Source organism: Adiantum capillus-veneris, chromosome 11 (genome assembly GCF_014529385.1).
Source record: "Adiantum capillus-veneris isolate H3 chromosome 11, ASM1452938v2, whole genome shotgun sequence".
Classification (NCBI taxonomy): domain Eukaryota; kingdom Viridiplantae; phylum Streptophyta; class Polypodiopsida; order Polypodiales; family Pteridaceae; genus Adiantum; species Adiantum capillus-veneris.
The window spans coordinates 161,495,964-161,523,144 of NC_140941.1; the positions used below are offsets into that span (position 1 = coordinate 161,495,964).

Below are 27,181 nucleotides of genomic sequence, written 5' to 3' on the forward strand. Positions count from 1 at the left end.
GTATCAGATTTTAGCTAGGTTGTAAGATGTTTCAGTCTGATTCTCACTTTGGCTTCATGGAGTTGAACCCCAGGCATCAGGTGGTTTTGTCTCAGATTGCTGATTGGGACATGATAAGCAAGGTAAGGCAGCATCTGCTGCCATATGATGGAAAACACTAATTTTTTATATGAAACAGTGCTGAATGACGTTCGAAGGCAGAGTTCAATTGCATTGTCAACTTACATGTCTTCTGTCACAAACAGGAGCGCACACAAATAATCAACAAGCTGAAAATAAATAAACTTTCAACCAAAAGAAGATCGACATAGTATTGGGGACCAAAAGATGGGCTGGTCCCTTCCTTAAAGAGAATCTTTATTATGGAGAATCTTTTTTCTTTCACAAGCACAAGAACTAGAGTAACTCCTCCGTTCTAAATTTTGAGACTCGATGGTCGAATCCTTCCCGTGCGGAAAATTCTGAGAGAGAGAGAGTCTTAATTCGGTTTTTGTATGTTCCTGGAGCGTGAAGCCCCACGGACCGTTCCTGATTCTGTTTTCAGAATCCTTGAGCATAGGCCGATGCCTCCTTGCTCCTTCTCCGTGACGGAGTACCTGCAAAAGCACAAACACGAAACAACTCGTATTGCGAATCTACAATTGGTACGTGTCGCTCTGAGCACAGAAAAGCGACCTTGGCACGCAGGCGTTGAACACTTGCTTGGAGATTCTTGACGGCAATTTCTCCATAAACTAGCGCTGGCAATTTTGTGAAGCTGAGAGAGAGGGCTGGCTGAATTTATAGGCACCCGTACCCGGTAGGAATAGTTGGTGCGGTGCCGGCCCTTTGTAGAAGGTAGCGCTAAAGGAGGAGAGAGGCTGAAATTAGCATTGCGATCTCTCTCTCTAAGGAATTGACCATTGAGTCTAAGAATTTAGAACAGAGGAGTTTTTCTCCGGTTCTTGTGCTTGTAAAAAGATTCTCTTTAGGGGGGGGGGGGAACCAGCCCATCTTTGGTTCCCCAATATTGTGTCGATCTTCTCTCTTGTCTCTTTTGGTTGAAAGATTATTGATTTTCAGCTTGTTGACTGTTCGTGTGCGCTCCTGTTTGTGACATCTTCCTTGTCTCTCACGAATGGAAACTTTCCTTTGTTGTTTGAAGTGTGAATCGCTCATTCTTGTTTTGTGGACTTGGAATTTTTGTCATTTCTGTTGAGATTGAGGACCAAGTCTCTTTTAATTTCTTGTTCTTAATAGCTCCAGATGAACTGCTTTGATAGATTGTTCTTAATAGTGTGTCATTGGCCTTCTCCTATCCTAATGTGTGTGTGTATAATGTACATGATTGTGACCACTGAGAAGTGAAGCTTTAGGTAGCCTATATATTGGGGGTGTCTTTTTTTTCTGCAGTAGGGGGTGAAACTAATATTTTTAAAAACAGCTGCCTGTCACTATTTAATAATACATTGTCATGTTTGGCATGTACATTGTTCATTTTTGCACATTATGAATGACAACGATGTGCTAATGTTTCATCATACTATATACATGGCCTCCCTTGGCAGTCCCGCTCCGTCAGAGACTTTGATAGTCATTGCACGTGTGTTGTTGGTCAATATGAGGTCAGTTGTCTAAAACTTGAGTTGGTTTATGTATAGTATCTTCCTGTAGAGAGTAGAAATTTATTTCCCTTTGTTGTACAGACAGTGGATGCATATTATCGAAAAAACAGCAGTGCTGCTTATCTACATTCTGTTTCAGTACCACTCTTCTGCCTGAGTGCTCTGGATGACCCCGTATGCACAAAAGAAGCAATTCCTTGGGATGAGTGCAGGTCTGTTCTATTATGTATTTGCCTCATCAGAAGCTTACCAATTGGGCTGCAAGTTCTGGCATCTCAGTGGGAAATAGTTCTCGGTTAGATAATTGAGTCTCTATGCTGTTGCAACAGGGTGAATGCAAATGTGGTGCTTGGCATCACAAAACACGGAGGGCATCTTGCTTTTTTTGAAGGTTTAACAGCAGACAGCATTTGGTATGATGCCAAAGTGGCTTTAGGATCACTACGTCTGGATTTTAGGTTAATGATTTTCTCTGGGTATGGAATGGCTTTAAGTAGTATTTTTCTTAAATGTGGCTAGCGTTCATAATTTTAGCAACATCTCGAGCACATTCTCTGGTCCTTGGTCTCCTATTCTGATTGATGTCGAAGTATAGTTATTGTCCATTTTGAGTTTGCAAAACCTTCTTCGCTTGATTGATCAGCTTGCATCTTTTAATTGAAAAGATCCATGTGCATTACTGTCCTCTTTCTTGAAAGACAGATGTGAATAATAGCTCAATACCTTCAAAATAAGTCTGATAAAGTTAATTGAATTCATCAGGTGGGTTCGGGCAACAACTGAATTTCTGGGAAACCTTTTTGCAAGCTCGGCATTGCACATTCCACACCAAGTAAGTACTGTAAGGGCTCTTGAGTCAATGCATGATGTCAATGGAAAATGTCTTTGCCAATCATGTACAATGCAGCCAAAGCTTTTGAAGCAATATGTAGTCAAGCAAAGGTGAAATCATTCGAAAGAAAGAAAGTATATAATGTCTCTAAGGCCAAAAGGGCCCATGAGACCAGAACAAGGTACAATTGACAATGATATCTCATCAAAAAGTGTCATAGAAAAAGGAAGCATAGTCCTAACTGAAACCCTGGCTAAAATAAGAAAAGAGATATCTCCTGGAAGACTCTGCTACAATTGGCAAGTCATAGGAGTCATCTTTTCTTGACCCAGTATCTCTATGAAAGGCTGCCTCTATAGGAAGAAGCTATCAAGTCACTGTGCTCGATGGTGAACAATGATGGCTTGAATCTACTGAGCTATACGCAAGGTCCTTGTGTTCATGTACATCTCGCTGTACAAATGGCAACAGTCATGTCCAATGTTACTCCTCTAGAGAGGCTTCTATTATAGGTTGAGTCGGTGGTGGATGAGGATGCACAACCTGTTGGACCTGTAGTTCTAGCATTGAAAAAGTCTGTAAGCGCTCTATGTGTTGGCAGCACGGGGCTCGTTGCTCTCTTGTCCCTCCAAAGATTCTGTGTGTGATGTATAAGCTCCAATAGAAAAGAGCCAAAGACACCTCCGATCCTCAGAGTGTAAAGAGAGAGAGAAGGGGAGAGCTTGAGCTCTTGCAAGCATACACGCACTCAACGAAGAGAGAATACAACTGGAAATGGAAGCTGAAAGTTGCTGCTGCTTCTTCAATACACATAATGATTCCAGGCATTCAAAAATTGCCATAGGCACCCTGAAAACCTGGTTGAACACCTATGTTTCCAGACATAGGATTAACCATGCCTAGTTGCATTGCCCCAAACACATTTCCTAGCATATAATCTTGCAAACCTGTGAGAGCTCCAACCATAGCTTGAAACACCGAATGACCTCTGTTTTTGCGAGCTTAGAGTCCCAAAAAAAAAGTATTATCTTGATTTTGACCTAAATAATAATTTTTATCCTAAACTAGCACTAAAACATCGCCTTTTATTTGAAATTAACCAGGATATGAAGTACGCGACGGATGGTTTGACGAACAGCTTGTTCATTACTTCCTTGGCCATTCAAACTCTGAAAACCTGGTTGAAGACCTTTGGTTCCAGACATAGGATTAACCATGCATAGTTGCATTGCCCCAAACACATTTCCTGGCATATAATCTTGCAAACCTGGGAGAGCTCCAACCATAGCTTGAAACACCGAATGACCTCTGTTTTTGCGAGCTTAGAGTCCCAAAAAATAAGTATTATCTTGATTCTGACCTAAATAATAATTTTTATCCTAAACTAGCACTAAAAAATCGCCTTTTATTTGAAATTAACTAGGATATGAAGTACGTGACGGAATGGTCTGACGAACAGCTTGTTCATTACTTGGCCATTCAAAAACCGGTTCTGTCCAAGTAAAGTAGGTTGCTTTGGACTAATGGACACCGCTGGTTGCTCAATCACATGGGCTTTTCCTTGAGCATCAAGGGACCCCTCTTCATGAGAATCTCCTTTTTCTGCAATGGCTCAAACATATCCTATGTCAGAGCCTTTAAACTTTGCGTAGGAGACTGTAAAACCTGTGTAGGAGGAGCTTGTAAGAACTCTTGCATCCTTGGATTCTTAGCCAATTGTTGAAAAGTTTCCATGAGATATGCTTTGTGTTGCTTTCACCTACAACAATCCACGCCGCACTCTTTGAAGAAAAAGTGACTATCCAGTCGATGGAACCATATAACCAACCTATACATTGTAAAGAGCGGTACAATCAAATTACCTGTAATCATACATAGAAAACTGAGAAGAAAGAGAACATTGCGCATATGAAGACCGACACTCGTTAGGCCCCAAAGATTGGCGCTCTTTGTGATGTTTCTTTATTCAATTGAAAACAAACAATGCAGACGTTCAAACAAAACTCCCACCAAGCTGTTCAAACCTGTCAAGGGCTGAAATTGTAAGTTTTTGACCCAATTTCGGCAACATAATGACACCAAAATCTTTGTAGGTCAAAATTGTGCATACCTGTGGGGGATTAGCAATTGAGTCGATCCGGTTTTTGTTTAGAAAGCTCTTGCCTTGGGAAACACGCATAAAACCCACAAGACTGTACAAGGCCCAACTAGTGGGACATTACCATGCGTGTAAGAGGGAGAGATGCACAAGAGCAAATCATCGTGCTACATAAGACAAGGGAGAAGGTAAGCTTTCCATTAAAGCTTGAACAACTGAAAATTCACTCACAAGAAGTCAAGATCAACCCTCTGTCACAAACTGGTGACGTGGTTGCCCAGTACATACACAAGCAATGGACCCCCGGAAAATGCGGTTAAATGCTGACGTGGCTGGCTGATTGCAGAAAACTACCGTACTGCTGACGTGGCAATTCTGTACAACTGTTGACGTGGCAGTCCGCAAATCACGGTGGATTTTACGGCAGTTGAAAAGCAAGCTTTTGGCTATGCAAGGCTGGAATCCCACGCAATTTTGAAAGTTGCTTTATTTTACTAAAGCATAGGAGAAAGAGCCTTTGCTTTATTTTTCAAAGCTTTTAATGCTTTTGATTTTCAGCTTTTGGGCTCTGCTTTTAGCATCCCTTGTAATCCTTAAATATGTGGGCAGGGCCTCACAACCTGGAGGATCTAGACGCAGAGTCCGAGTGTGAGCGCCTGCCTACACTCTTGTACTTTAAACACAGATTAATACAAAAAGAAATACTGAAAGGGGCTCCAATCTTTGGGGCCAGTATCTCTAAGCACGGAACTTCGCCGGGTGAGTGTCGAATCAAGTGTGAACTGTGAATTGTTTTGAAGTGATTTTTTGTAGTATCGCGGTAGATTCTCAACTTGGAGTGTCCAAGTCTGTTACAGTGGTATCAGAGCACGGCCGATTTCTCTCCTACAAGAAATCCGATCCCTTTTACGCGGCACCTATGGCTTCAGGCAAGGATCAGTCAACTTCCTCTGCATCCAACGATGCGGGAAGAGATCACAACGAAGATTCATGCGAGGAGTATGGCCCGCCTCGGCCTACTTAGGCGGAGCTCGAAGAGATGGAGCGTCAACGATTGATCGGCGACGCAACAAAGATGATGCTCAATTTTGCGAAGGACCCTAAATTTGCAAGGTATATGAGCGAGACCTCTTTCGATGAGGTGCAATCACAGTGGAAGAAGACCACAGAGCCACCCTCAAATCTTCTTTCAAGAAACCTCCTACGCCCAGGATGTACACAGAGCAGGAATTAGAAGAGGTGGTTGATGCACGAATTGCACAGCTTTTTGATGCGCAGAACAAAGCTAAAAGCACGACAAAAAGCAAAAGAAAGGCTCTGACTTCCCGGGATATCTGGGTCGTCAGTCTACTTTTGAAAAGGCAAGAAAGCAGAAGAAGCGTGTTCAATTTAAAGGAGTACTTAGTTCTTCTTCTTCTTCTTCTTCGAGTTCCTCTAGCTCATTTGACTCGAGCGAAGAAGACAGAAAAGGCAAAAAGCGAAGCAAAAAACAAAGCTTCGGAAAGGGCAAGAAAAAGGCAAAGAAGCCAAAATCTCGCCCCGTGGTTGACAGTTCTACAGAGGACTTGTCTTTAGATAGTTCAGACTTTGATGACAACAGTTTTTATGCAAACAAGAAGAATTTTTATAAAACCAACCAATATGACTTTCTGGAAGACAAAAGCAAGAAATGCTGAGAGTTTAAGGAAGGTGGACAATCAATTAAATTTGACACGTTTTCTGGTTATAGAGATGCTTCGAAGGCTTTGTCTTTTATACAACAGTTTGACATAGCTTTCTCTGGAGGGCGTTATTCAGAGCACTCTAAGATTCGGAGAGCTGGCTCTTACTCTTAAGGGAAATGCTCGAACTTGGTGGTCCACGCTTCTATTAAACAAGACAGCGCCAGTTAAATGGCTGAAATTCAAAAGGCTTTTTATTTCTTCATGACTGACTCGAGAGTGTGAACGCGACATACGAATTGCTTGGAACCATCTACGGATGACCAAGAAGGATACAATGGATGCTTATTGCGAGAGATTCTAGAGCTCTTTTCTACCCGCCTCTTCATTTAAGAAGATCTCGTTCAAGGAACAGATTGAGCGGTTTACCTTGGGTCTTGCTACAGAGATCCGAGATCATTGCTTAGAACAAAAGTCAGCTTCCATTTAGGAGTTGATGAGTCATGCGAAACGGGGTTTTGCCATTGACTCTGGTCTGGCCTACCCCACAGATGAGATCATGACGCAAAGAGCCGAACAAACTTCGGCAAATGAAAGCAAAAAGAGGAAGAGCAATCCGGAAAAGAAAGAAAAGGATGCACGACCCAAGCTTACTCCTCAAGTGAGGGCTAGCTTCATCAAGAAGAGGGAAGTGCTTTGGATGCGGGGAAACTGGACGTATCTCCGCGAAGTGCCCTAAAAAGGCACAGAAAGAACAGAACGACAAGGACGACGAGAGGCCTAAGAGTTCGAGAGCAGCTGAGGAATGTGGAAGAAAAGGCAAGATGAAAACAGGACTGGTTCGAGATTGCGTGGGTACCGATCCCAGCACGATGGACGAGAGTACAGAACTTTGCCAAGCTTGGGGTAAAGTGAAAGACCAAGAAGCCTTGATCTTCTTTGATGGAGGAGCCAAGGCCAACTTCATTTCACCGGAATTGGCGGCACGGCTCGAGATCACTCTCGATCGGATGGGACCACTTGCAGAGGCAGTTCTACCGGCACCCGACAGGGACGTAGCCATTACACCTGTCATCGGCAAACTTTGGTTGCATTGTCAGGGATATTTGGGGCATGAGGAGTTTTACATAATGCCTTTGGAAGGTTGTGATGTCCTCTTAGGAATTCCCTGGTACCACAAGAACAACGCCTTGGTCGACTATTGGGCGAGGAAAGCGACATTGACCACAGAGAAGGGCAGACCCATTGTACTCGATATAAAACTTAAGGGCGAGTCTGTCCCTATTGTAGCGGCTTCGGCCATTCTAAATTAATGAAATCTAGTCTGTTTGTTTACTCGATCTTTTTGAAAGAGTTGAGTGATGACAAATATGTCTGAACTTGATAAAGAACGCCAAGATTTTCCCCACTCATGCCGATTGCTTCTCAGAGGGCCTGCTAGGCAAGTTACCACCCGCTCGTCCTGAAGATCATACCATTGATCTGATACCTGGAAGCACATCGAGCCGAGCCCAAAACGAAGAGATTATGAACCAAGTGAAAGACCTCTTGGAAAAGGGTCTTGTCCAGCCTAGTACTTCAGTGTACTGCTCTTCTGTGTTGTTGGTTTTGAAGAAAGACGGATCTTTGAGAATGTGCATCGATTATAGAGCTCTCAACAAAATCACTATCAAGAACAGATTTCCGATTTCTAGAATCAATGATATACTTGACCGACTTCAGGGATCCTCGCGTTTTTAGCAGGATTGACTTGAAAAGTGGATATCATCAGATCCGAATTGCGCCGGGAGACGTCTACAAGACAGCCTTTTGGACGACTTTTGGGTTATTTGAGTTTTTGGTGATGCCTTTTGGCCTAACCAATGCTCCTGCGACATTTAACCAGATGATGGACATGTTTTTTCGAGAGTAGAGACTATTCGTTCGCACTTTCTTTGATGACATCATTGTTTTCTCCAAGGATGAGGCAGAACATAAGAGTACATATGCTTCAAGTCTTTCAGGCATTATGAGATCACAAGTTAGTGATTAATGCGAAGAAAAGTGAATTTTTCCTAATAGAGACACACTTTTTGGGACACATTGTGTCAGCAGCAGCAGGAGTGCAGATGGATCCGGCCAAGATAGAGACTATCCGTGATTGGCCCGATTTGAAGAATGTCCATGAAGTTAGAAGCTTCTTGGGATTGTGTTCGTACTACATGCGGCTCATTAGAAAGTTTGCAGAGGTTGCTTTCCCTTTGCATGTTTTGACACAGAAAGAAGTCCCTTCCTCGTGGGGACCCACTGAGGTGACTGCCTTTCAGACATTGAAAGAGACATTGACCACGGGACCAGTTTTGACTTTGCCGGACTTGCAGAAGTCATTTGAAGTATATTGTGATGCTTGCGGTCGTAGTCTGGGTGCGGTCTTAATGCAAGAAGGCCATGTCATTGCTTACAAGAGTTGATTGTTCTCAAGGCCGGAATTGACAGCACAGATTTATGAGAAAGAGCTTTTGACGGTTATCCATGCTCTTACTCAGTTGTGGCACTACCTACTCGGAGCAGATTTTACTGTCTTTACAGACCATTAGAGTTTACCCTACTTCTTGTCACAGAAGCAACTATCGGAAAAGCAGATGCGGTGGGCGAACGTCTTGTCACAGTTTCACTTCCAGATTGTCCATGTGCAGGGACAAAAGAATTTGGTGGCAGATGCTTTGTCTCAGAAGCCGTTGGTTCTGGCTATTTCCGCGATTCATCATAGGAGCTTCGAGGATATGGTCGATCAGTATGCCACAGATACAACTTATGCAGACATTTTCACACGGATACGGGATGGGGAGATAGTAGCGAGATATTCTATTTGGGATGGCTACTTGATGAGGAAAACCATGTTGTGTGTTACACAACCGTTGAGGGAAAAGGGTATGACCGAATGCCACTGTCCACCTTTTACAGGTCACCGCGGCATTGCTACCACCTTGAAAGGGGTAGAGAGATACTTCTATTGGCCGACACTCAAGAAGGACGTGGACGAGTTTGTGCGCAGTTGCTTGGTATGCCAGAAGGTCAAGTTTGAAAGGCATAAAGCACATGGATTGTTACAGCCTTTGTCCATACCCACCCGCCTTTGGGAAAGTATTGCAATGGATTTCATTTTTGATCTCCCGAGAACACAGAGTGGTCATGATGGTATCTGGATAGTTATCGACAGATTTAGCAAGCAAGCTCTTTTCATTACAGTGAAGAAAACAGTCAAGTCGGATCACTTAGCGAGACTGTTTGTGGTCCAGATCTTTAGATTACATGGCATGCCCGAGACGATTGTCTCAGACAAGGGACCCATATTCACGAGTTTGTTTTGGAAGGCTATTTGGGAGAACATTGGCATGCGGTTGCAGTTCTCGTCATCTTTCCACCCGCAGACTGACGGGCAATCTGAGATTGCTAATTCAGTGGTTTTAGATTTATTGAAGTCTTACATCTCGGATCAGAAGACTCAACGGGAAAAGTATCTACCTTTGGTGGAATTTGCCTACAACAACACGATACACTCTTCGACGAGGAAGGTGCCATTTGAGATTATTGAAGGTGCTTCGAAGGTTCCACCCTTCCTAAGCACGAAAGATAAGATTTTTGAAGCCGATGAGTATACGCGCGACTTGGACACGGCTTTTGCCAAGGTCCGCGAGGCTTTGTAGAAATCTCAGGAAAGACGGAGAAAGGCAGCAGATCGCCATTGTTGCGATTTGAAATTGAAGGAGAATGATTGGGTGCTCTTACGTTTTGAGAAGGCACGCCTGAGAAAGAAAAAGGGAAAGGAGAGGCTTTTTCCAAAGCTTAGTATGAGATACTACGGACCTTTCGAGATCTCCGAAAAGATCAATGATGCCTCCTTCCGACTAAAACTGCCTGACACTTGGAGGATTCACAATGCATTTCATGTGAGTCTCTTGAAACCTTTTAAGGGTGATGTGCCCAAAGATGGGGAGCTTGATGAGCAACGCGAAGTGGAAGAAAACGAAGAGATCTTTGTTCCTGAACAGATTTTGGCACATAAAAACAGAAAGAATAAGGGTAAAGTCAGAAGGCGGTTCTTGGTTAATTCAAGAACTATCCTGCATTGGATGCGAAGTGGATGGAGGAGGAGGAGCTAGCAGATACTCCTCAGATTGTGAAACTTTACCTTGAAGCTTTTGGTTTGGCATAGTCTACTCCAAATGGAACCCCGAATTCAGCTTGGCCAGAGGTCTGGTGCAGTGGGTTGCACAAGAGGGGAGTTACTCCGCTCCTTTGTTAACAGATGCCTTGATTTTTGAATACTAGAGTCACTGATGTCTCTTTGAGCTTCAGGGATATTGAGAGCTGACAGTATTCTGCTGTATGACTTTATGAAATGGAATTCCCGAATATGAAACTGATTTGTTCTTGACTTGTTTTTAAGTGCAGAATCTGATAGATGAATGACTGCAGCATTTTGGTCTGAATGATCTTGAATAGACATGGTTGGAGTAGGGGTTAGTCAATCGGGCATCTATGAGGTCCTCAGTGGATTTAGATGCGATTGCTAATTGCATTGCCGATAAATCATGGTCTAAGATCCGAATGAATGTTGAATGTGATTGGTCATGATGTCCTGTGATGTTGAGTGATGACCTGTGATGTCGTGTAATGTGACTGTCGATTGGTACATGTGCTAGATGTGTGTTCCTAGTGCGTCGGTACTAACAGTTAGTGTTTGCCAAGGCAGTTTATGGCTTCTGTCTGTTTTGCAGGCGTAATCGAGGGCGATTACAATGATTTTAAGAGGAGGATATGCCACAAATTGGTGACGTGGCTGCCCATACATACACAAGCAATGGACCCCCAGAAAATGCAGTTAAATGTTGACGGGGTTGGCTAACTGCAGAAAACTGACGTACTGCTGATGTGGCAATTCCGTACGATTGATGACGTGGCAGCCCGCAAATTGCGGCGGATTTTACGACAGCTGAAAAGCAAGCTTTTGGCTACGCAAGGCTAGAATCCCATGCAATTTTAAAAGTTGCTTTATTTTACTAAATCATAGGAGAAAGGAGAGAAAGTGCCTTTGCTTTATTTTTCAAAGCCTTTAATGCTTTTGATTTTCAGCTTTTGGGCTCTGCTTTTAGCATCCCTTGTAATCCTTAAATATGTTGGCAGGGCCTCATAGCTCGGAGGATTTGGACGCAGAGTCCGAGTGTGAGCGCCTGCCTACACTCTTGTACTTTGAACACAGATTAATACAAAAAGAAATACCGAAAGGGGCGCCAATCTTTGGGGCCAATATCTCTAGGCACGGAACTCCGTTGGGCTAGTGTCGAATCAATTGTTAATTGTGAATTGTTTTGAAGTGATTATTTGTGGTATCGCGGTAGATTCTTGACTTGGAGTGTCCAAGTCTGTTATAGCCTCTCTCATTTTAGGCGTCCCCAAGCTGGCTCACTGCTTCGTGGGTGGTGAGTTGTCAAGCAGTTTGGTCTCCTAATGACATGTGTCCCTTATGTCCCTTATGGTCCAGTTTCCTAACCCCTCCCAACTTATAAAGTTGTCAGTGACTTGCTGCATGGCCGAGATTCCATTTAGGTGCACACATGCTTCCATACTTACCAAAATTCAGTGCTAAATCGTCTAACGAGTCACCGGATGACTGGCCTACATTCCTGATGTGAGAAACCCGTTTGGCTACAACCAGTCACATTGGCCATGCAATGTCCACTTGCACCTTTTTAAGGGTTCCAAGGAAAAACAAGCAAGAATAAAATAAATAAAAATATGTATCAAATATATAGAGAAGGCAACATGAACAATACACATCCTAGTGACAAGTTGAGTTTGTGGCAGGGGTCGGGTTCTCTTGCGAGGACTTGCCTTTGTAAGATTGCCCATGTGTCTGCATATGAAGCAATGGTTTGGGAGTCCCGAATACTCCACGCTATGGCGGAACCATCCACCACTCACCCTAGACAATAGGGCTACTTTCGGGAGAGTGTGGGTGTCCTGAACCAAAATGTGTATTGCAGGTATACTTGCTGCCTTGGCAACAATTAAAGCTGCCATCCGTGGTGTCTCCAAGACAATCCCAATCTTGAAATTGATCTTGGATAATAGCGGAAGGTACTCTCTTCTCAAGCCGGGGAAACAAACCGAGATGGGCAAATCTGCTTCCTTGAAAAGAACATTTGAAACATGGTCGAAACCATGGTGCCACTGTTGAAAATAGGCCATGACCATTCGGATGGCGAGCGGCCTCATCGAAATGACTTAAGTCGCCATCTCGAGAGTCTCAAACTCGATCTGGTAGGAGCCATGCATGAGGATCTGTATGTTGATGATCTTTTCCACCTCCGAGAGAAGGCGGGCCTGGAGGAGATCGCTCACCTCGCCTTTGCTAGGTCAAGTGCTGATGTTTGTGCAAATGACAAAGGTGCTTAGTCGGGGAGAGAGCAAGTCGGCTGGGGGGCTGTGTGATGTGAGACGAGGGGGATTTGTTTGAGTCCCGGTGAGGAGAAGCGGCAGCCTCCATATGTGTGTGCTTCTGCAAAAAGAAGGAAGACAACAGATTTGAAGGCGTTCCACCTCTGTTCCAAGGCTCGCTTGCTCAGTTGGTGAGAGAGCAAGTCGGATGGTAGGCTGTGTGATATGAGGTGAGGGGGATTTGTTTCAAGTCCCGTGAATATGATGCAGTCATAGAGAATTACACATGGACTTTCTGTGATTTGTCTGCTAGCAAAAAGGCCATTGGTACAAAGTGGGTTTACAAGTTGAAACGTAAGCCGGATGGTGAGATGGATCGCTATAAGGCTCGACTTTTTGCAAAAGGATGCACAACAAAAAGGCATAGATTATGAAGAGGCTTTTGCTCCCATTTGTCGTATGACTACTGTGAGTTTTCTATGTGCATTGGTAGCTCATTTTCGATGGATGTACATCAATTAAGCATTGTTACTGCTTTCTTGATTGATGACATATTTGAGGAAGTTTATGTAACGCAGCCTCGTGGTTTTGTCAAAAAAAGACAGGAAGATGAAGTGTGCAAATGTAAGAAAGCTTTGTATGGGTTGAAGCAGTCTCCTCGTGCTTGGTATGAGAAAGCTGACACTCATTTGGTTAAACGAGGCTTTGTAACAGCCATACAGATAGCACTTTGTATGTAAAGCGTAAGGGTGATGTATTTCTCATCGTTAATCTATATGTGGATGAATTTAAGGCTGATTTGAATTCTACTTTCAAGATGAAAGACTTGAGGTTGTTGCACCATTACTTGGGCATCCAATTTAAGCAGTGTGATGGTGGTATTGCCTTGTGTCAAACAAGCTACATAGAGACATTACTATGTAAGTTTGGATTTGAGGACTGCAAGCATAGTTACATGGGACGGCGGGTCGGGGTCGGGAACGGGGTCGGGACGGCAAAAGTCAGGAAACGGGGACGGGGGTCGGAACGGCAAAAAAAAAAAAGAGAGTTTTTTTGGCATTTTTTGACCTACACACATGCCACACACATAGAGCATCACTTTGACCATAAATTTACACTAAATAGACCAAAGAACACGAGTCATATAGGCTGAAATGTGCTAATAAAACATCGATGATCGATGGATACAAAATGAGAAGTGCATGCCACAAGGGCTCAAGAGTCAAAAAGCCTAAAGGACTTAGGACAAGCCTGAGGCCTCAAGGATAACAAAAAGTACAAAGGGCTATGTAGTAGGTAGAGTCGTAGACTCAAGAGTCTAGACTCAAGAGTCGAGTGATCAATGATCATCAAACTCAAGAAGTGCTCGCCTGCTGAATCTCCACATCGTCGTCGTAGTCGAGGTCGTCAGCAACGTATGAGGGCTCCGGCTCGGGAGGCTCGCATTGAGGCTCGAAATCCTCCTCTAGCTCCTCCAAAAGAGTATCGGCCATAGATGGATTCTCTTGTGCCATCTCCCACTCAGTGAAAGGATCTGCCTTGTGTGTGACGCTCTTGGCAAGCATGCGCAAGTTAGCGCTCACAAACACCAAATCATTGGCCCTCTGAACACCAAGGCGATTCCTCTTCTTAGAGGCAATGTGGCTGTACACACTCCATAGTTGCTCCAAGCAACTAGTGGTACATGCTTGGCTAAGGACACGAACAGCCAAGCGCTGCAAATGTGGGCCATCTCCTCCATAGTCCTCCCACCACAAAACCGAGCCAATCTTGTTGTGATCAAGCTGTGCATCTACACATCCATAGGAGCCCTTCTTTTGCCTGTAGTTGAGTAGCTCGTCTCTAATCTTGCGCCTAATGTCACTGCTAGGCTCAAGGCGCTTCAATGCAAGCCGCCATCCTTTGCTCACCTCCTTGTCGGTCTCTTGACGCCTTCCTTGAAACTCAGGGTCAAGCACATAAGCTGCCGCATGAAGTGGAGAGTAGTATCCATTCCACCTCGACTCACACAAGCCATGAATCTCCGCATACTGAACAGGGTCAGGCACAAGCTTCTCAAGTGCCTCTATCATCCGATCCATGGCTTCGTAGACTTTGCCAATGCATGGCTGCAAGCCATCCACCACTCGAAGTAGGTGTAGAATAGGCTTGACCATGGCGTCAAGAGTCTTCACCTCCTCCCACCAAGCGGCGTCGTCGGCCCATTCTCGGCATTTCAATCCTACTGCTGATGTAGACTCCGGCATGGCCTGGAACTCATCACTGAGAAAGAGGCCCCTTAAGGCTCCGCCACATGTAGACAAGCGGCCTAGCATAAGCCAATTGAATGCAAATCTTGTCTCTGAATATTTGAGCAAAGACAAGTGGCTCCTCTTTGAGAATTCATGGCGCACTTTTTGATGGTTGAGCACAAAGGAGACAATTCGAGAGGCGTCACCAATGGTGGGTGAAATCCATGACAAGTTCCCTATGTCCTTGAGGAGGTTATTGAGGCAATGCGCCATGCAAAATGTGACATGGATGCTGGGATACATGCCCTCAATGATAGCTCCGGCTGCCCTATTTGACGCCTCTCCATCTGCAACCATACAAAGGACATTCTCCGGGCCGGTGATCTCTATGGTGCTTGTCCACTCCGCAGCAAGCATCTCGGCGGCCTTGCCACTATCGGATGCATCATGTGACTCCACAAAGTACATCTCCCCCCGAGAGTAGGCCACCACCCCGTGGATGGACCGCTTGCGGGTGTCGCTCCATCCATCTACAAGAAGAGAGACGCCATTGGTCTCCCACAAATCCTTTGTTGCTTGGGCCGCTTGCTCCACGGCAAGCTTCTCTTTGTCAAGGAGGGTGGTGCGAAGCCTCTCCGATGAAGGTGGCACATAAGAGGAGCCATATTCCCCTATTTTCGTAACCATGGTTCGAAAGTATGGAGACCTATCCACACAAAATAGAGCATGTTGCGTTAGTATGGAGAGTCGAGAAATTATAACCCATTATGAATACAAAATGGAAGATTGCAATGTGCATATGCCAAGGGAAACTCACCGCGAAGCATGGAAGGCAATGTGGTCGTGGAAGAAGAATCGGGCAACCGACCTATCTACCTCTTCCTTCAATTTAGGATTCCAATTTTCGTTGAGAGTGGTTTGGTGATGCGGAAGGGAAGAGGACGGTGTAGATCCATGGCTCTTGAAGGTTCGAGAGATGTCGTCAAGGTTGGCTTCCCTTTGCTCTTGCGGTGTCGCCGTGGCGGAGGGATCAACGGCAACAAAACGGCCCCTCTTGGCCGCTTCCGCAACCTCATACACCGTGAGTTTCTCAAGAAGATCCAACCTCTTCTCGGGAGCTACATGAGGGCAAAACTTCACCTCATGACCGGGTTCATGAAGAAGATGGGCTCGCACTTTGTTTGAACCACCCGATCTCTTGTATGGACATAGCTTGCACGTCCATGGTCTTGCACCGCCACCTTTGCCACGCGAGCTAAAGTCGACTTCATCCCACCACGACCACGTTTGCACGGCGGGCCTCCTTCGAGAAGAAGCGGCTTGAGAAGTGGAGTTGGCTTGAGATGACATGATGGTGGAGAGACTCGAGAGAGTAGAGCTTAGAAGTTAGAAGGGTTAGAGGAGAGCTTGTGTGGAGAGAGAGTAAAGGAGAGCTTCAAAGTGGGTAGAAGAGGGAGAGGAGAGCTTCAAAGTTCAAACTTGAGCCTTGAGCTTGAGGGAAATGGAATGAGCTTGAGCCTTGAGCTTGAGGGAAATGGAATGAGCATTGAGCATTGAGACTATGTGTATTAAGAGGCCCAAGGGAGCCTTTTATAGCCTCCCAAGGGCCAAGGCTTAAAAAATATGGCAGTTGGGGCTGCACAGAGCCGTTGCAAACGGTCAAAAACGGTCACTTTTTTGAATCCGACCCCTGCCGTCCCCGTCCGGTCCGTCCGACCCCGGTCCGGCCCCGGCCGTCCCCGGTCCGTCCCCCCTGCGACCCGCCCGTCCGACCCGTTTTCCGTCCGTCCCTCGGCGTTCCCAGCCGTTCCCGGCCCGGTTACGGCCGTTCCCCAGCCCTAGGGCCCGTCCCCCCCGTCCCCTGTAACTATGACTGCAAGCCTATTGCTTACCCCGTGGAAACAGGTTTGAAATTGAGTCTTCATGATGCTGGTGATCCTGTCGATGTTACTCTTTATCAAACAACTATTGGATGCCTTATTTATGTATGCAACACGAAACTTGATATTCAGTTTGCAGCCTCACAGGTCAACAAATTTATGCATAGCCCAGGGTCTAAGCATTGGCAGGCTGTCAAGAGGATTTTTGGCTACTTGAGTGGCACTTTACATCTTGGCTTGTTTTATCCCAAGGAAGAATCATTGTCGCCAGATTTACATGCTTTTTCAGACTCAGATTGGGCTGGTTGTTATGACACGCGAGTGCCCACAAGTGGTTCTTGTTTCATGCTCGGTAGTTCATGCAAATCATGGTTGAGCAAGAAGAAACCATTGTGGCCACTTCCAGTTGTGAGGGTGAGTATAGGGCAGTCTTCATAGCTACGGTCGAGTGTGTATGGCTCAGACGCCTTATGGTTGATTTGGGTGTTGGACAGGACACTGACAACATTATCTACATTGACAGTCAGAGCGCATTGGCAGTTGCGATGAACCCAGTTTTTCATGCTCGCACAAAGTACATTGAGGTGCATTATCACTACGTCAAAGAGAGACTCATCAAGAGAGAGAAGCTCGGCTTATGTGCCGACACAGGACAACCTTGCAAATCTATTCACAAAGGAATTCCCTCGTGAGAAGTTCAAAGCTTTCCGTAAAGCTTTATACTTACTCCCCTTTGTGGATTGATCATGTCCTTAGGGCATGGCACTTCCCTTTACACTAGGTACCAGCTCTCGTTCACCGCATCACTCCTAAGGGGAATTGGTTACCATACATATGTGGTAGTGATTTGTGTGAACACACATAGGATGGCTGGAGCATTTTTACCCTCACTAGGAGGTTTTTTCCCTCGTGCGTTGTATATACGCCCATCATTCTAGGGCTAACATATCTTTCATTTGTGCACTAAGCAATATACTCTCTATTGTATACCTTGAGCTTCTTCATCTTCTCCAAGCTGTGTGTGTGTTTTTGTGCAATTCTATATCAACAATTGTCAGTGTCAAGCCGGTGACATTGCTATTAGAGCTTCAGTCGATTTTTTTCTACGGAGGATCCGGTCTGACTTTGTAGTACATGGCATGGATTCTGACAGAAAATTTGACCAGGAATGAGAAGACATCCAATCTTTAGTCTTGCAAGGGAGATTCTAACAACGGCAGATTTAGTTGACGAGGAATTGGATGATCAACTTAAAGAATCCTCGATCGAGGATCCACAACTTGCAGATCGTGGCAGAAAGCGCAAGTTAGCATCTGTGCTAAGCGACTCATGAAATATTCAAAGGATCCTCAATATGTAAAATTTATGAAGGATCAATCTTACGAGAGGTGCCCGAAGGTTGCCAACCCTTATCTCAAATTGGCAATGAAATTGAAATCAAAGCTGAAATTTGTTAAAGTTCTAGTTTTGTTTGTGTGTCTGCTGTGGAAGTATCGCCTTGTCAGTGCCAAGCTGGTGATAGTGGTATTAGAGCTTCGATTGATTCTATTTTACAGAGGATCCGGTCCGACTTTGCAGCACGTGGCATGGATTCCGACAGAGAATTTGACCAAGAATGAGTAGGCATCCAATCTACAGTCTTGCGGGATGAAGAGTCCAATGGGAGATTTTAACAATGGCAGGTTCGGTTGACAAGAAATTGGATGATCAACTTGAAGAATCCTCGATAGAGGATCAACAACTTGCAAATCTTCAGCGGAAAGTGCAAGTTAGCGCTAGTGCTAAGCAATATTCAAAGGATCCTCAATATGCATAATATTTGAAGGATCAACTGATCTCATTATTTTACAATAGGTGCGAGAAGGTTGCCAACCCTCCTCTCAAATTGGCAATGAAACTGAAAGCAAAGCTGAAATCTAATACAAAGTCTTCTTTGGACATTGGAGAAAATTGATCTAGCCGTAGAGCGCAAGATCAATGAAATTATGAAATACTCTCGCAAGGGACGGAGGTCTGAGTCTTTTCTAGGCTATCTTGGTCATAATCGGGAGGATTTAACAGAGAAGGGGTCAAAAAGGAAATACCGCCGATGCATTCATGTTGAGGATGACTCTAGTTCTTATCCTCCTCCTCCTCCTACGTCCAGTTCTAGTGAGGAAGAAAGGTGGAAGTCCAAAAAATGAAAGCACCGAAAAAGCAAGTCAATTAAGCATCACAAGAAATCATGTCGTTCAGACATAGATGCTCCACCATCAGATGATTTTGATACACATTTGGAACAACTTTTGGTAAATAGCAGATTACTTGATTCGAGAACTGAAGTATGATGATTTGGAGCGGAGAAAGGGTAAGAAAGAATCCAAAGATAACGGTCAAAGGGTAAAGTGTGAGACTTTTTTTTTTTTTGGAGAAAAAGATCCTGCCATTAGTTAATAAAACTGCCCATAGGGCTACAAACCACTTCTCCTGAAGAGGGCTACATCAAAAACATTAGAAAACTCTCCCAGTGAGTAAACAAAGTATGTACAATGTGGGCTAAATCACAAGATGGGAGGAGGAAAAATCCACATTGGTGGCCGGTGGTGCCATCTAGGCACACCCTGGACCATGGTGAAGAAAGGCCCTGGGCGCCAGAGTCGTAGGAAAGGCTCTCTGTGCTCCCACATGCGGTCGGAATTGCCCTAAAGTCTCTGAAATTGACCCTGAGAGTGTGAATCAGCTCCAGCCAAAGGTCATGAACAATCTTTGCCGGTGGGACAGGGCGAGCCTCGAAGATGCGGAAGCAACGGACCTGCCAGATGAACGAGAGTGTCTGGCCACAGACGAGTTCCCAACACACCCCTCTCTCACTGCACCACTCTTGGGAGGTAAGCTCTGTGGCAAGCTGGAGTGTAGGTCAACCACCTTGGATCACTATCATCTTGCTTGTGGAAGCCAACTCAAAATGGAGCGCAGGGCCCGTGAGAGTGGACCAGGCTGCAACACCCCAAGTGTACTGTCGAGCTGTGGAAGAGATGGCATCAGCCGAAGAACCTGAAGCCAAACTTGCTGTGCCATGGGCCAGTCCCGCAGATTGACGCAGACTCTCCAAAGGATGGCCACAAGCTGCTGAGAAGCCACTGTGTACTAGCCAACTCCCAATTGTTGTAGCTGTGTGTGCAACTAGCCACTGGAACATAGTAACTCTCCTTGGCTGCTTGCAGTCCCACCCAAAAATCTGACAAGAATTCAACCGTAGTCTGTGAGACCCTCCTCCTGCCAATGAAGTGCTGCAGTAGGACGAGCTTCTCCCCGTGTTGTCAGTATGTGACGCCCTAGGCAAACTGTGTACTAGAAAAAGGGGGGCCCATGGTGATCGGCGAATAGAAAGGATCCCGCCAGGACCACTCTCACGGGTCCCACTGTACTTGTGCCAGAGGGCAGCTCTCCCAAGCCCAAAGCTGCTAGTGGCCTGTCTCAAGATCCGCTGGGTCAGTATCTATGACATAGGTCCTCCCACAGATGCCCATAACTCGTATCCTCTGAAAGCAACACTCTGCAACCTGTGGAGCCTCTACCAAGACTCTGTGAAGGCGACCTTCTCCTTGAACCTCAAAGAACATGTGGGGTACTGATTCCGAGCAAGCTCGAACTGCAATGAGGACCTCCAGTCGCATGAACCCCCCCATCCATCTGAGAGCTGCTGCCTCTAGAGGGGTGAGCCAATGAGCTGGTAGGGCCTTTGTAATATCCTGACACATGCTCTACACCCCCCCTCATGCCTCGTAGTTGTATCAGAGTTACCGGGGAACGCCCCCTAGCCCCCGTTCCGGTGTTCCGGGTGGCCAGTGCAAACCGGAACGGCCGTTCCGGAACGTTCCAGAACGCCCCGGAACGTTCCGGAATGCCCCTGGAAAGGCCAACGGCTACAAACAAATTTGGCAAAAAATTGAAAAAGTTGAAGTAAATGTTTGGGCTTCTTTTTGAAGTGTGCAAGGCCTCAAGGACTCATAAAATGCACCCCCCTCCCCCTTTCTCTCCACAAGCTAATCCTCAAGGCTCAAGCTCTCTCTCCCTCTCACACTCTCAAGATCTCTCCCTCTCAAGACTCACTCTCTCAAGGCTCAAGGCTTCAAGCCTTCAAGCTCTCTTCCTCTCCCTCCCACTCTCTCAAATCTCTCCCTCTCTCTCTCTCTCTCTCTCTCTCTCTCTCTCTCTCATTCATCATCTAGTCATAGCAAGGTTGAATGGTCTTCAAAACGAGTTTTTTGTGAGTATTAGAGTCAAAGCACTCTAATACTCCTTGTATTTAAACACAAGGAGCTAAAAAATGCACTATTTGGGTGTTTCTTATACCTCCCGTTCCGCGCCGTTCCCGTTCCAGACCCCTAGCCGTTCCCCCGTTCCGCGAGGATCCCGTCGCCGTTCCCGTTCCGTGTTCCGGGTAACTATGAGTTGTATGCTTTGAGCCTCCTCGGACAAGCCTGAAAACTGAAGCCAGTCACCAAGAGTGCGGGTTGGACCCTCTACCATGGGACCCCAAGAAACATGATGCCTACAATCAACCAGGTGGCCTCTCTGAGTGCTAACCATGGGGTTCGAAACAAGAGGCTGCCTCAAGCGCTCCTCCGTGCAAGTGGGCCGATGCTGCTCCAGGCCACTCCTCAGTTGCTCCCAAGACCTTAGCAGGCTCGCATCAAATCGGTCCTCCAACCTCGTGTTCAGACCAACTCTGTGCATCTCTGTAAAAATCCACGTGATGGACAGGCTCCAAGGGCCGCCCGCATGAGGGACTCAAGCTTGAAGTCGGTGAAGCAAGAACTCCTTCCAAGGCTTGTCGCTTGGAAGAAGTCCTCTGACCACAAACTTCCCTAGGAGGGTTCTGCTTTGCTGTGCTGGGCCAATGATCCCCAACCCTTCCTGAGAACATGGTAAGGTGATGGCCTGCTAGGCCACTTTGGCCCGGGCTAGCTGGGTGTTGTGCCCTGACCATAGAAAGTTCCTGATCAGCCTCTCTAGCTGGCTGATACAGGAGCTCGAGAATATCTAGCACGAGGTGTTGTACCACATAGTAGCCAATAGCATCTGGTTCGCCACTACACTCTGCCTGCCAACTCCTATCCAAGCCAACCTGACAACCCAGATAGCATATTGGAGTCCTTGGGGGAATCCACCTGAAGCCCTCACCCGGTGACCAATCGGGCATAGGAGCATGCCAGCCCAGAAAGCCACTACCTTTCTCCAGTTGATCAGTGCTCCTGATGCACAACAAAACACCTCAAGAGCCTGCTTACACCTGTGCAGATTGGCCTCCTGGCCTTCCAAGTACATGGTTGAGTCATCAGTCATCTCAACGTCAAGTAGCTCGTCTCCCCTAATAGGGAGCTCTAAACCACGCAAGCCAACCTCCTGTGAAGTCAAAAAAATCTGCTCATCGCCTCAGCATAGAAAAGAAAGAGGAAGGGGGCAAGAGGGCAACCCTGTCTAACCGAACGCGTGGGCATGAAGCATTCCCCTCTTTCCCTTGCCAAGAGCACTTGATTGTGTGCACACTTGTAGAGAGTTGACACACCTTTGATCCAAGCATCTGAGAACCCCATTCTACGTAAAATTCCCTTCAAGAAATCCCAATTAACTCTGTGGTAAGCTTTCTCAAAATCGAGGAGTATCACAAGATCCTCTCCTTGGAGACGCGCGAGGGAAGACGCCTCCCAAAAGGTGAAAATATTGTCAAGATACTATGCTCCTTGACAAAACGTGTCTGGGTCCCATGTATAATGCTCTCAAGTAGCGATTGGATCCTCAATCTCAGAGCCGTTGCTAAAATTTTGTAAGCTGAGTTGAGAATGGTGATGAGTCGCCAATGCCAGCCTCCCTCCTTGGGAATAAGGTAGATCAAGCCCTCGCTGATGCTGTCAGGCATCTGTCCAGTGTGCAAGATGTATTGATAGGTGCTTCAAAGATCTGAACCAAGCAAGTCCCAGTACTCCAAGAAGAAGCTGGAGTCAAACCATCCTCCCGTGGACAGCCACCTCGGGGGAGTGCTCTGAGGGCCCCATGGAGCTCCTCTAGCTGGAGAGGAAGCTCTAGTCTCTGACGCATCTCCTCAGTAACAAGGCAAGGCATCTGCACCCAAACCCGCTCTCTGCATGCATCGTGACAGCCCTCGGGGGAGTGCTCTGAGGGCCTCATGGAGCTCCTCTAGCTGGAGAGGAAGCTCTAGTCTCTGACGCATCTCCTCAGTAACAAGGCAAGGCATTTGCGCCCAAACCCGCTCTGTGCATGCATCCTGACGCTTTGACTGAGGTTCAGCTAACAACAAATCACGGTAAGAGTCAATAGCAAATGCACGCATACCCTGGGGCTCTGAAGCAACTGACCCGTCAGGTCTCCTCAACTGCATGACAATGGTGTGCACATGGCGGGGCCCCAATGTCTCAAAGAACTCCCGAGTAACTCTGTCACCCACCTGGGTCTATTGAGATGTTTGTCGATGGAAGGCAAAATCATGACGTCGCTCCTCAATACTAGTCAACTATTGTCGAGCGTGCTGCATCTGCTCCTCCAATCAAGGACTGTCTGGGTGGTGCTCTTGCATCCGTTGCAGCCAATCAAGCTGCAAACTCCTAGAGGAAGAAGCGACTAAGCTCAGCGAGTCTAGAGGCCACTCTACCAACAGGGGTGTCCTGAGTGTCCAAACTGTCTGTTAAAAGTGCCACCACCCGCTCTCTAAGCTTTGGATCCAGCAAGACCTTCTCAGGGATGCGCCGCATCGTACTCCCACTCCCCTGTCTCTGTCGGTCACGATGCGAATCACTGGCGCATGTTCAGAAAATGTAGTCCCTGCTAGAATGCAAATAGATCCACCCTTGTCACAGATGTGTTCACTGGCGTTGAAGCGATCTATCCAAGATAGATTCACTCCTCCTACTCTGCAGTCATAGCGAGAGAAAGACAAGCTGTCTGGGGGACTGCATAAAGCATGTTGCCAAACATCAGAAACCCTCAAGGTCATACTTAGATGCTCCCAAGCTGCCAACTCAGGCCCGTGCACAGTAGCATGGCTACCTCTAATCTTTACTGAGGGATCCTTCAACATGTTGAAGTCTCCCCCTACACACCACTACTCTACATGCGGCAAGGACTCTACAATATGTGACCAAAACTCAGCTCGTACATTTGCCACATTGGGGGCATAGACGTTTAGGAAGCTCATTAGGCAACCCTGAACCTGCATAGTAATCAACTGGGCCCTGCCTGACACAATAATACCGCTGCCCACAATGGCCTGCTGCCATGAATCCGCAATAGTCATACATACCCCTCACTTAATGCCTCTAGGCTCAAATGTAGCTTACCAAAATGTCTCATAACGACCACACAAAACTGACCACATCGTCTAATGCGGCTCTCACAAAGATGGTGCTCATGAATCATAAGAATATCAATCATGCAACCCACAAGGCATAGCTGAAGCTCCTGACGCAAGCGACCCCGCTGACGCCGAAACTGGGGTCCACCTAATCCCTCCACATTCCATGAGATGACCTCATGGAGTCAGTGAGAGAACCGATGTTGCAACAACAACCAACCTCGCTATCTTCGAGGCCAACTTGGATGGGGAGTAATCTGCATCCGAGTGACCCCGAGGTAGTCGTGACTGTACAGTCTGTCCAACCCAGGCCCAAGAAGAGCGTGCCGTCCGTCGGGCTACATCCTCTGTCTAGGAGTCCTCATGTACATATACATAGCATGGTGGACTTTGCGTGTCAGCAAAAAAGTGTACCACAATGTGCCTACATCCTGCTGTGTCCGGAGGTGTCACAGAGAACTTGGCCAATGGCCATAGAGTCCGTATTAAATCTGTCACCCCCAAGTCTCCCGTGTGATGAGAGAACTTGAGAGCATGAGCCTGAAGCCAGTCCATCACTGAGTCTAGAGTCTACTCGGTCTGGTCCCTGCCACACAGAGGGAAGAGAAACCAACCGCTGTGTCTAGGGCCTCTGTCCCTTATTTGCTAGAAACAACACATGGACTCTAAAGCAAGCCGCCTCAAAAGTTTGGAGAAGAGTCGCCGAGGAATCCTGTGAAGTCTTAAGGGAAGAAGTCCCATTGGCGACAAATGGCGAAACTCGTCATTCCTCGAGGGATTGCGGCAAAAGGTGACGTCTACACCAAAAGGGGGTCCGTAGGAAAGTCTGCTCTTGTCTTGCCAGGCGGCTCGTGGCAATAGCGCTGCCAAGAGACCTCCCGAGTCCTAGCAGACGATGAAGGTCCTGTCCCTTGACTCGGCTGTGAGGCAGGAGTGGGAGAGAGGGCTAGTGGGTGGAATGGGAGGGGAGGGGGAGGTAACGGGGGGAGGTGGAGGAGAGGAGAGGGGGGAGGGGGTCGGTGGCGAAGCTAAGGTGGAGGGGGTATCCGTGTAAGTGGTCAAAACGGTTCCTTGGGGGAACCCACTGCTGCTGGCCTGGTGTAGGACGACCACCAAGGGGGCTGAACTGACGTGGTGGTCCCCGGTGACGTCGACCATGGACCTGCTGCCAACCCTCCTCTTCCTGGGCACCAGGCTCGGAGGAAGAACCTACCTGAGCACCCTGTGTCTCTAGTCTGGGTCTGTGCCTCGGGTCGGGGCCGCCTCCGTGGACAGGCTCGGCCCATCTATCGACAAATGAAGGACTTATTTGGTAGGCCCGAATACTCCACATTCTGACGGAGCCAACCACCACTCACCCGAGGTGGTAAAACGACCTTCGGGAGGGTGTGGGTGTTTCGAACCAGTACGCATATTGTAGGTATGCCAGCTGCCTTGACAACGACAGAAGATGCCGTGCGAGGTGTCTCCAAGAAGTCCCAATCTCTGAACCAATCATGGAAAGGAACGGGAGGTACTCTCTCCTCAGGCTTGGGAAGCATAGTGAGATGGGTAGGTTTGCCTCCTCGACAAGAGCGTCGGTAGCCGGATCAAAGCCATGGTGTCACTATCGAAAATGAGCTCTAGCTGCTTGGATGGCTAAGGGGCTCATCGCAATGACCTCGGATGCCATCTCGGAAGTCTTAAACTCTATCTGATAGTAGCCACGCACGAGAAGCTGAACGTCGATGATCTTATCCACCCCCGCTAAAGCCTAAAAGGCGGGTCTAGAGGAGATCACGCACCTTCCCTCTGCTAGGTCGGGTGCCAATGATCTTGTAGATAAGGTGGCGGCTGGCCTGAAGGCGCGCCACCTCTGCCTCTAAGCTTGCTTGCTCTGCCGCCGAAAGAGGAAGTCGGATGGTGGGTTCCGCGGGGTCGGGCGAGGTGGCTTCCTTCGAGTCCCTCTGAGGTGGAGCAGAGCCCTCCATCGTGTCTGCTGTTGTGAAGGCAAGCGAAGATGAAGCGAAGTCGAGACCAGACTGACGAGGTGAGGTTGAGAGACGAAAACCCTGCTCTCAAGGAGCGGGAGCCGGGGAATGGGGACGTGGGTGGGAGGCTTGGGGGGGGGATGACGCGAGTAGGAGTGGGGGCGTGCTGGCGGGCAGGGGCAGCGAGGGTGCGAGGGAAAGGAGGCCGGGGCAGCGCTGGCGATAGGAAGCTGATGGGCACACGGGGGCTGGCGCAGCGAGCCGGGGGGGGGGGGGGGGGGGGGGGAGCTAGTGTGCAGGGGAACCGGTCAGCAGCAGCGAGCGTTTCTTCAAGTGTGAGACTTTTCGGGCCATAGGGATACGCATAAGGCCTTGTTCTTTATTCAGAAGCTCGACACTGCTTTCTCAGGAGGCAACTTTACAGAGGCTTCCAAAGTTAGAAAATTAGCTTCATTTTTGAAAGGCAGTGCTCAAACATGGTGGTCAACACTTTGCTACACAGCAAGGCTCCATGACGAATGTTTGTTTGCATCCATCTGGTTGATGAATAGTTCTGCAACCGCGTGTTTAAGCTTTCTGCTTTTATTGAGTATGCTTGTCATCCAATTGCTTTTGTTCTTGTATCATCGGCAACATGTTTTGTGCTTTTAAATTCCTAACAATCATTTGCTATAGGCACCAGTTATCAGCTCTGGCAGGTCCCCCTTACTGGAGAATTTGGCAGACAAATCTCCATATTTGAACATTCCCCAAAGTGGTGTGGTTGCTGTGGAGGGAATGCCGAAGCAGAATTCTGATAATCTTGTGCAACTTTCTGCGGAGGGTGGGGAGATGGATCATGCAAAAACGTCTAGAGATCTCTCAGAATTTACTGATGGAATTTCAGGACTTGGACTTGCCCCTACCAAAACATATTCACAAGCCTCGTCATCAGTTTTCTCAGAAAACACTGCAGATTCTTACCCATCAACACTCAAACTGTTGGTGCAAAATCATTCGCAGCTTCTTACCTTGGAATCAACATTGGTGCAACTTTTAGAACAGGTTTATTTGTTTTATCAAATCTTTCTTGTTAATGTAGAAATGGAGCTGTGATGCTGAAATATTCCTGTGGTGCATGTATTATATATGCAG

At 46.9% G+C, this 27,181-nt stretch overlaps 1 protein-coding gene across 3 annotated transcripts in view; it reads left to right on the top strand.

The window, feature by feature from the left end:
• The window catches only part of LOC147448326 (uncharacterized), a 120,347-nt gene that overhangs the window by 92,384 nt on the left and 782 nt on the right, over nt 1-27,181 (top strand). For 2 of the 3 annotated variants that reach the window (XM_086524170.1, XM_086524172.1), the window contains exons 9-14: nt 74-122; nt 1,548-1,604; nt 1,686-1,816; nt 1,934-2,080; nt 2,367-2,436; nt 26,723-27,091. In XM_086524170.1, coding sequence (XP_086380296.1) covers nt 74-122; nt 1,548-1,604; nt 1,686-1,816; nt 1,934-2,080; nt 2,367-2,436; nt 26,723-27,091 — 823 coding nt within the window. The remainder of the gene's footprint in view (nt 1-73; nt 123-1,547; nt 1,605-1,685; nt 1,817-1,933; nt 2,081-2,366; nt 2,437-26,722; nt 27,092-27,181) is intronic. The other variant, XM_086524171.1, reaches the window with a different exon arrangement.